The sequence below is a fragment of the Drosophila subpulchrella genome, unplaced genomic scaffold (genome assembly GCF_014743375.2).
Source record: "Drosophila subpulchrella strain 33 F10 #4 breed RU33 unplaced genomic scaffold, RU_Dsub_v1.1 Primary Assembly Seq137, whole genome shotgun sequence".
In the NCBI taxonomy this organism is placed as follows: domain Eukaryota; kingdom Metazoa; phylum Arthropoda; class Insecta; order Diptera; family Drosophilidae; genus Drosophila; species Drosophila subpulchrella.
Window position 1 is genome coordinate 1 of NW_023665479.1, and position 10,000 is coordinate 10,000.

At 39.0% G+C, this 10,000-nt stretch overlaps 1 protein-coding gene across 2 annotated transcripts in view; it reads right to left on the reverse strand.

Annotated features, from left to right (window-relative positions):
- Positions 1–297: 297 nt before the first annotated feature.
- Positions 298–10,000, reverse strand: part of LOC119558776 (synaptosomal-associated protein 25-like) — a 191,986-nt gene continuing 182,283 nt past the window's right edge. The window contains exons 5-6 of one of the 2 annotated variants that reach the window (XM_037872065.1): positions 409–552; positions 298–345 (exon numbers count right to left, since the gene is read on the reverse strand). In XM_037872065.1, the coding sequence (XP_037727993.1) occupies positions 313–345; positions 409–552 (177 nt within the window). In that variant the 3' untranslated portion in view covers positions 298–312. Of the gene's footprint in view, positions 553–10,000 lie in introns of both variants that reach the window. The other variant, XM_037872064.1, reaches the window with a different exon arrangement.

Genomic DNA, 10,000 nt, shown 5'->3' on the forward strand with positions numbered 1-10,000 from the left:
CAGAGTTTTTATCTCGATTGAGGTTAAACACGGTTGGCTAGTGTGCCATGCTAGGTTAAGGCCGTTCACACATGCGGCGCTGTTACACGTAAACTGCTTTAAGTCCCTAAATCTGCGGCAGCGATATTCCACTCGGGAATCTCCCAGACGGGTACGCGCACCCCCTTAAAACTCTGCTGGTGTACGGATGCGCGGCATGATAAGCATCGGTAAAGGTTATGTAGTCGAATTAAATTTCCATCTGGTCCGCTCTAAAAAACTGCACTCCGGTTACGATATGCCTGGGCGATAAAAAGGGTTTACTTCAGGGCACTAATTTCTCCAAATCATTCCTCGCGGGCCAACCTGACGATTGTTCAATTAAATTAATTCCAGATATGGCAACATACGGGTCTCAAAAAACCATACCTGACGATTGTGCCCCGCGATATTGATTTTGGCCTTTGTGAGGCGGTAAATCCTCCAGCAAATTGGCCGAATCAATAAGATGCGCCTTTGACGGCAACTTGTGGCAGCACTGACTGGGGTTTCCACTCGAAATTTTAGAAATACCTGCAGTGAAATTTCGTGGGAGGTTAAACACACCAATTTCTAGACAAATGCACTTGCACTTACTTTAAATCTTTTTTCGCTGGCTAGCTTTTATAGCTGGCAGCCACACCGATTGCTAAGCACTGCTTAGAATGCTGGATGCCACTCGAAAATACTGGATGCCACTCAAAAAATATATATTTCGGGCTTTTAGCCTTTTAATTAAAAAAATTGAATTTTTTTGAGCTGTTCGCACGTCCGTTTCTCTTGCTGGTTAAAATAAGAAGAACTTGACCGGAATCGGCTGGATACCAGCGAGGCTCTTGGCGGAAATATATATCATATGACGACCGACAGGTGTCAAAACTAGAACTTTCCAATACCACCCTGGCTCAGCTGTTCAAAACTATCGAAATATCGAATAGCCGACACAGGTGGCCACACTAGGTCAAGCTTTGGTTTAAGCGGGACCTATGTAGTATGCTTTCAGGCTGAACCTAGGTTCGCCAGTCGCTACAGGCGCCGTTACAGGAGAATGGATGGCAGTATGTCGGCCCCGACCAGAATATCTATCTGTGCACTCTCGTAGAACTTTGGATCCGCTAGTGACAGTTCGGGAAGATCCCGTAGAAACTGTTGCGGAATCGGACAAGATGGAAGGTTTCCAGCTAATTGAGGAAGAACATAGGCCGTCGTGTTTATTTGCAAGCCAGGCCTGGTCGGAGAACGGATGGTAAACTGACAGAGCTTTTTGGATTCAGCGGATACTGTCTGGTTTAAGCCTGATACTTGGGCTCGGATTACCTGGTGAGGCAACTTAATTAGTTTGAACAGCCGCTCAGAAATAAAGGTTGCCTCTGATCCTGAATCTATCAAGGCACGAGCTTTAAAATTCGACCCCAGGTGACATATGTCAATTATGGCGGTGCCCAGCAAGACGGATCTATACCCCGTCGCGAAGTAATTTTGGACTGTAGAGTCCGTTGACCGGGAAGCGGTGGCAACTGGTGTACTTGGTCTTGATCTGGGTCTTGGGGCGAGATTCGAAGGCGATTGGGAGGAGTTGCCTCTGTGTAGTAAGGTGCGATGGCGGCCGCGGCACGTAAAGCAGCTATGAGTGTTTTTACAATCACGCAGCTGATGCCCTCGTGCGAAGCAGTTCAGACACAGCTGCTTCCTCTTTATATATGCCGACCGCTCGTCGACCGTCATCTGGAGGAACCGTTCACATGTGCGGACAGGATGGTTTTCCTTCTTACAAAGGTCACATCCTTTTGGCTTGGGTGCTACCCTTGTCTCGTAAGAATTTATTCTTCGAGGCGCTGCAGTGGGGGCGGATGTTTTTGGCAGAGATTGACTCGAGCCTGACGGCCGTACGTCGTCTATGGCTTCTAAGGTCCGGTGACGCTCCGTAAGGAAGGCGTTCAGTTCCTGCCACGTCGGAGTCTCTGCCTTATTGTGCAGGGACTGTGCCCACAAGGATAGCGTGAGCTTAGGAAGTTTGGAGGAGCACATGTATACTAGGAGACAATCCCAATTTTCGGTTTCCATTCCGGACATTTCTAAAGCCGTAAGGCAACCCTGGATGGTACGTTGAAGCTCACGGATAGCTGACCCAGATTCCTGATTAACGGACTGCACATTGAAAAGTATTTTTAATTGGCTATTTACTAACAACCGCTTGTTTTCGAAACGCTCAGTTAGGTTAGCCCAAGCTGAGCGAAAGCCGTCGTTAGTGAGGGGGGAGTTCGACACTATCGTGTGTGCATCGCCGCTTGTTTTGGCATTTAGGTGAAACAATTTTTCGACTGGCGTCAGCCTTGGATTGTTTATATAAATGGCCGTAAACAGATCCCTAAAGGTCGGCCACCGCAGATAATCTCCGGTGAAAACCTCGGTATCGCACGGAGGCAGCCGACATCCAGAGGAAATATAATTCTGGGTAGGAACAGCTTGAACTTGGGGAGCCTGGGCTATCATATCCGCGATCTGAGCCCCACATCTCTCGTAAACGGAATAGCAGTAGCCGTATTTAGCCTTGAGAACTGGCAAACTATCAGCTGCACTGTCTCCGGCTGCTGCTATGCACCCGGTGCATTCATCGTATTCTGCCTTCATGCGGTCCTATAACGCGCGTATTTCTTCGCGGCGGATGTTCAGCATGGACAGAGTAGGAGGGATCGGCGAAGGAGTGTTTGCTCTGGATTCAAACTCACTCAGCCGATGTGAGACCTCAGTAAATTTGCTTAGAGCGATTTGGGAAGGTGTTAGTGCCATTTTGACGTTTGCACGGGTGGCCATTTTCGGGGCGACGAGGTCTTGGCGGTTAGTTCGGGTGTGGGCGGATCTACGGATATGCCTGGGACTACGGCAGGTGGAATAGACAACTTGTTGTTATCACTTCCAACGGACATTTAAAGGAAATGACCTTTTTTTTTTTTTTGGGTCAGAATCTGCTTGCCTTTGTTTATGTCGGATAAATAGGAAACCTGGCCCACTTTTGGAACAGTGGAACGAGGTGTCGACAAAAAAAGTAGTGGATCGGAGAAATAGAAATTGGAAGCAAGTACCGACTTGGTTACTTTGCGGAATTAAACCCAATGATACGGATTAGGAACGGTGAGAAAAAAAAAAATCATTTTGCTTATATTTTTTATGATTTTTTGAAGGTGACAAGTCGGAAAAAATTTGTATGAAAAAGAGAAAAATATGGCTCAAATGCATGTTTCTAAGCATTTTCAAAAAACCATAAAAAATATAAGCAAAATGATTTTTGAAACATTTTTTTTGCAGTTACTATTATTTTTGTTTGAAGAAACTTTTTGCATCAAAAAATATAAGTTTTCAAGTCGAGGAAAAAAGTTCAAAAAGGACATTTTCACACAAATTCGTCCTTTTCAATAAGTACTGAATGGGTAAGGAAATGTATTGCATCATTCAAACGGCATTTAAATTACCTTTCCATTGATGCCAAAGTTAACAAGATGTAAGTTCAAATTTTGAGTATATTTAACTTTTTTTTTGTGAAAATACTTTTGACCACCCCTGTATGTAGATATTTATATGTATGTAGATATTTGTATGGTTGTAGATATTTGTATGTATGTAGATATTTGTATGTATGTAATTTTCGCCGGTTTTAAATTTATTAAATAATTATTGCCGGCGGGGTATGTGTTGTAGTGGAAGTTTTCGATTTATTGTGTGTGGACTGTATTTGGAAAAACGAAAAAATATGTGCAAGTATTTTAGCGGCTGCGGATATACAGTGAGAAAAATCTTGAACAGTTTTGGGGGCCTGAATTGGCAGAACACTAGAAATTAAATAATTCTCACTGTATGCTTGGCTTATATTTGCACAATATTTTTTCTAAGCTTGGAATTTTTTCTCGATTTTGGATGAGCGGCCAAATGCAATTAAAAAAAGGAGTCGAAAAAAATTGGCAATATGGCCGCACGTAGCAAAAGGAAAATCGAAGACAAAAAATGGCGAAGTAATTTATTAATTGCCGTTGTCGGATTTAATCGGACTAGGATTTTGGACAAATCGTACAGAAAGTCAAACTAATTATATTTTCGAGTAGCTGACTGCAGACCGGCAATTAATAAGACGAAAAGCCTTACTTATCTTATCCGGATCGAAGGACCAAAATGTACGCCGGGGGGTAGCGGGGCACCGTGGCGGCGCTGGTGGAATGGCGTGGGAGGCGACGGCGGTAAAAACTGGCGGCGTCGGCGGGCTGCTTCGCTGGGCTTCGGTGGCTTGCTGCTGGTGCGTTTGCTGCTGGTGCTGCGGAAGCTGTAGGGGAGAAACCACTCGAACGCGTATTGCCCCTTAGTCGGAAAGAAATGTACGCACAAAGTTAATTTTGCAAAAAAGTAGGCGGGGGTACGACCGCGGTTTATTTCAGTTGAAACTCCAGAATCGAACTAACTCAGTATCATTGTAGCGAGTACCCACTGTACCGACACCAACATTGTGTTACAGTGTACTTAAACAAATACAAAAGTGCCGGTCGCTAAACTTTTGCGGCCAGCCGAAATATGAATGCGCCTCAGAGCCCAACTTATGGGAAGTGCTAGTGTCAGCATATTCCCATGGCCTGAGTGCAGACACATACAAAGCATGCATGTACAACTCCTCTCGCGCTCTCAGTGCTACCAGCACAAATACAATTGAGAGCATATACTTCAATATATATGACGGCCGCTGCCAATGTTTGCAGGCAGCGCAGCCGCAAATAGCTAGCTGTAAATTATTCATATTTTGACCATTGCTAAATAAAGATCTGTTCATGGCAATCGTAACAAATGACAATTCTTTTAATGAAAATATAATGGCTAATACAACATGGCGACCGTGACAGGACTAATGGACCCAAAAAAAATAATAATAACACAAAACAAAACAAGCAAAAATTCAAAAAAAAAACGATTGCCGCTACATCCACTTGTGTGAAAGAGAGTACGAGCGAAAATGTTTACGTGAAACAACGTGTGTCTATTGTGTCCTAGTATGACAGATATGAGATATTCTATCCAAGGAGACCGAATACAAAACTAAATCACCACCTGTGCGAGGACCAGCACCGGCACCGCCTAAAACCATAGGCCAATCAACGCAAAATAAAAACTAAATCACCATCTGTGCGAGGACCAGCACCGGCACCGCCTAAAACCATAGGCCAATCAACGCAAAATAAAAACTAAATTACCGCTTGTGCGAGGACCAGCACCGGCGCCACCTAAAACCATAGGTCAAGGACTACAAGAAGGATAAGAAGTGTGGGAGGAATGGCAAATCCTCCTACGCCTACGTTGGAAAACACACAAGTATAAACGAAGACCTACACCACCGAACTTACACTGGAGAAGGAGAAGCCTGTGCAGCCAGCACCGGCCCCGTTCGGCGCTCCAAGCCGGACCCTGGAGAAGTGAACCGACAGCGCTTCCAAGAGCGCACATCTAAAATTTTTTTTATTATTTTTATATGCATCTGCGATGCAAAACATTATATTTAACAACAATTGTACAGACCAGGCAGTTTCTAGCTGCGGGTCTTAATTTTTTTTTACCTAGGTAGGGATACATGTAAAATTTCATACATATCTATCAAAAAAAAATTTTTAAATTAATTAAATAACACATATATAAATGCCTAAGTCAAAAAAAAATAATAAGAGAAAAAGGAGAGGAGGTCAGAAGAACTTCCTGAATTTAAAAATTAAAGAGTTAAATAGGCAGCTATATGCTGAAAAATCTACCCCAGTATCCTGGGATGAAAATGTAGAAACTAAGAAAGAATTAGAGAACACGTATAGGGAATTAGATGCCTACAAAAATAAAAATGACATGAAAGAGGCTAGAAAACCAAAGTGCCCTGCAGATTGTAAAGGGCCTTTCGAAAATACAGCTTGTGAATATACGTGTCATAAGAAAAATTAAAAGATATAAAAATAGAATATATAAATATGAATGAACATTTTTCTTTATGAAAAGTAACGCAATATCCAAGACAGATTTTGAATGCGTTACAGAAATAATACCCAAAATGGGTTTAATTGATACTAAAACAGTGGACTCCACTGCCAACGTAATTAATAAAACGAATCAAAAACTATTGATAGCGATTTAACAAACATATTATTATCAATTATTGTTTTTATAATGAGTGCATACATTTTGTATAAAGCATATGTATACCACAATAAGTGTGTATCAAAAAGAGCTATAAATAGAAGCCAGGCCAACGATCTGGATAAGATTTAAATTAATAGAGCACAAAGAATTATTATAAAAATATGTTTAAAAACAAAAATTAAAATCCTAATTTGTAAATGTATGCAACGAAATACCAAAATAAGAAAATTAAAATTTTAAAATAAAATAAAAATAAAATATATTAACAAACAATAAGAATACCACAAATTGCATAAGAATTATTCAAGCCAATCAACCAACTTTTGAGAATAGGGTATTAGCCATACTTAGAAACAGAACAGAGCCTTTATCAATATCAGATTTTGAGGAAGAGTATATGAATAGGTACGACCTAGCTTTTTCCCCGCTTATTCATTGCAGCGGTACGCAAAAAGTAATAGTACTGTCTACAGTAAGAAACTGTAAAGTATTTTCGGAAGTAGACATACACCCAGTGCTAGGACATATAATTGTGCTAAAAATTATGCGCAACTAATACACAAAAAAAAAAAAATAATAAGTCCTTAGTATGGAATGGGAGCAATTATCTACCCAAATACGAGAATTAAAGGACACATTTGACAAGTCTTACAAATGTATAAGCCAAAATAGGCCAATACATAAAGACACTATTAATAAACATGCAAAAATTCTTGTAGATTCTTTCAATACTGGAAGAACTTTAGTACATGAAAACAGGGCAGCGATAAATAAAACGAATTGGTCAATATTATCTAAATTATTGATCAAATTACGTACAAATCTAATAACTGTCAAAGATAGGTATAATTTAAATATATCGATACCGACAATTTTAAATACACCCTTGACGATAGAACAAGACATAGACCTAACAGAAAATGAAGATTCCGATTCGAGCGAAGGAATCGAAATAAAAGAAAAAGATCTACACGATCTAACAATTCCTGCAGTTATAACAGTAACAGAAGCAGAAGAAGAAGAAGATATAGAATCAGATGTAAGCGTGCCAGACACAAAAGAAAACATAATGGCAGATCCAGCAGCCCAAAGGGCATATATAAAAGATATCTCGAATGCCATCCCGGAATTTAACGGGCAAAAGATACATCTTCAAAGATTCATAACAGCCTTGAAGTTGGTTAACTTGACTAAAGGCACATTCGAAGATTTAGCTGTAGAAGTCATTAAATCAAAAATAACAGGATCTACACTATACAAAGTACAGAACGAAACATCAATAAATTCAATAATAAAGAAATTGCAAGACACTATAGTCGGCGAAACATCCGACGTAGTCAAAGCGAAAATGGCGAAAACAAGCCAGAAAGGCAAAACAGCCGAGAAATTTACTTCAGAAATAGACAACTTACGAAAGCTCCTTGAAGCTTCGTACATTGACGAAGGCCTACCAGCCGAACACGCTGACAAATTCAGCACAAAAGAAGCCATTACCACAATGGTTAAAAATTGTGAGCATGACCGCCTAAAAACAATTTTAGAGGCAGGCAACTTCACAACTATGAATGAAGCCGTCACTAAGTATATACAATGTAGTACTGAAATGACAGGCAATGCAAATTCAATACTCTACACACAAAGAGGAAACAACTATCGCGTTAACAACTTCAGAAATAATTACCGCGGTAGGGGCAATAACCGAGGTAATTATCAGCATAACGGATATTACCATAATAATGGCTATAACCAAAATAGCAGTTATAACCGAAACTATAATAATCAGACCAACAACAATTATAGAGGTCGTGGTTATTACAGAGGACACAACCGTGGTGGAAACACCAACAATGCAAATACGAACACCAACAGACAAAATAATAATAATGTCCGACAAGTACAAACCACGTCGGAAAACCAATAAAGACCCTTAAGATAAAAAACCCAGTAAAGAATACGGTTCATACTATCAATCTTAATTTCAATCTTTTCGTTTCTCTCAAAAATGAATACACAAATAAATTATATACATTACTAGTTGATACAGGTGCAGACATATCCTTAATAAAAGAAACTTCGGACTCGTTTAACAATGTTGATTATACAAATATTACCCAAATATCAGGTGTTGGTGAAGGAACAACCAACTCAAAAGGTTTAGTATCAATAGAACTTATTTCAAGCAACTTTGCTATACCACATACTTTTCATTTAGTAACATCAAATTTTCCTATTCCATGTGATGGAATCATAGGCGTAGATTTTATGAAAAAATACAATTGTCAAATAGATTTAAAACCAGAAAACGATTGGCTCATACTGAGACCAGATAACCTCTATAATCCGATACATATTCCAATAAATCATACACTAGAAAATAATTTGACAATTCTACCAGCAAGATCCGAAGTAGTCCGAAAAATTGCTATAAATTCAGCAACCAGGTATATATTAATACCAAACCAAGAAATCCAAAATGGAGTATTCATTGGAAATTCCATTGGAGATTCTCAAAACACTTTTGTCCGAATTTTGAATACCACTAATAAAACTGCAATCATTCAATTAAATACACTGAAAGTTGAACCATTAGATGATTACGACATAGTTAAATATAATAAAAATGTAAGCAAAGAAGAAATTATAGAGAAATTGAACAAAAATTTTCCACCTCAGTTCAAGGAAATTCTTAACGAATTATGCACAAAATACATAGATATATTCGGAAAAGAATCCGAATCAATATCAACTAATAATTTCTACAAACAAAAAATAAGAATGAAAGATGATGAACCTGTATACATAAAGAATTATAGAATTCCCCACAGTCAAAAAGACGAAGTAGAAAAACAAGTAGACAAATTAATTAAAGACAAAATAGTAGAACCTTCAGTTTCTGAATACAACAGTCCATTACTAATCGTCCCGAAAAAATCATTACCAAATTGTGACATTAAAAGATGGCGTTTAGTAATTGATTACCGCCAAATTAACAAAAAAATGTTATCAGATAAATTTCCACTACCAAGAATAGACGATATTCTTGACCAATTAGGTAGAGCTAAATTCTTTTCATGTTTAGATCTAATGTCAGGATTTCATCAAATAGAACTCGAAGAAACGTCTAGAAATATAACATCTTTCTCCACGAGCAAGGGCTCCTATCGCTTCACGCGATTACCTTATGGTTTAAAAATAGCGCCAAATTCTTTCCAAAGAATGATGACAATTGCATTTTCAGGTATCGAACCTTCACAGGCATTCTTGTATATGGATGACCTAATTGTCATCGGTTGTTCAGAAAAACATATGATTAAAAATCTTACAAACGTTTTTGACTTATGTAGGAAGCACAACCTTAAATTGCACCCAGAAAAGTGCACATTTTTCAGACACGAAGTGACCTTCCTTGGACACAAGTGTACTGACAAAGGTATTTTGCCAGATAATAAAAAATACGATGTAATAAAAAAATACCCAGTCCCAACGGACGCAGACAGCGCTAGAAGATTCGTTGCATTTTGCAATTACTACAGACGTTTTATTAAAAATGTTTCCGATTACTCACGACATATAACTAGATTATGTAAAAAGAATGTTAAATTCGAATGGACAGGTGAATGTCAAAACGCATTCGAATACCTTAAAATTCAATTGATGAAACCTACACTTCTACAATACCCAGATCTTAATAAAGAATTTTGTATAACAACAGATGCAAGCAAACAAGCGTGTGGAGCTGTTCTTACTCAAGATTACAATAACACACAGTTACCAGTAGCCTATGCATCAAGATCATTTACTAAAGGAGAAAGCAACAAAAATACAACTG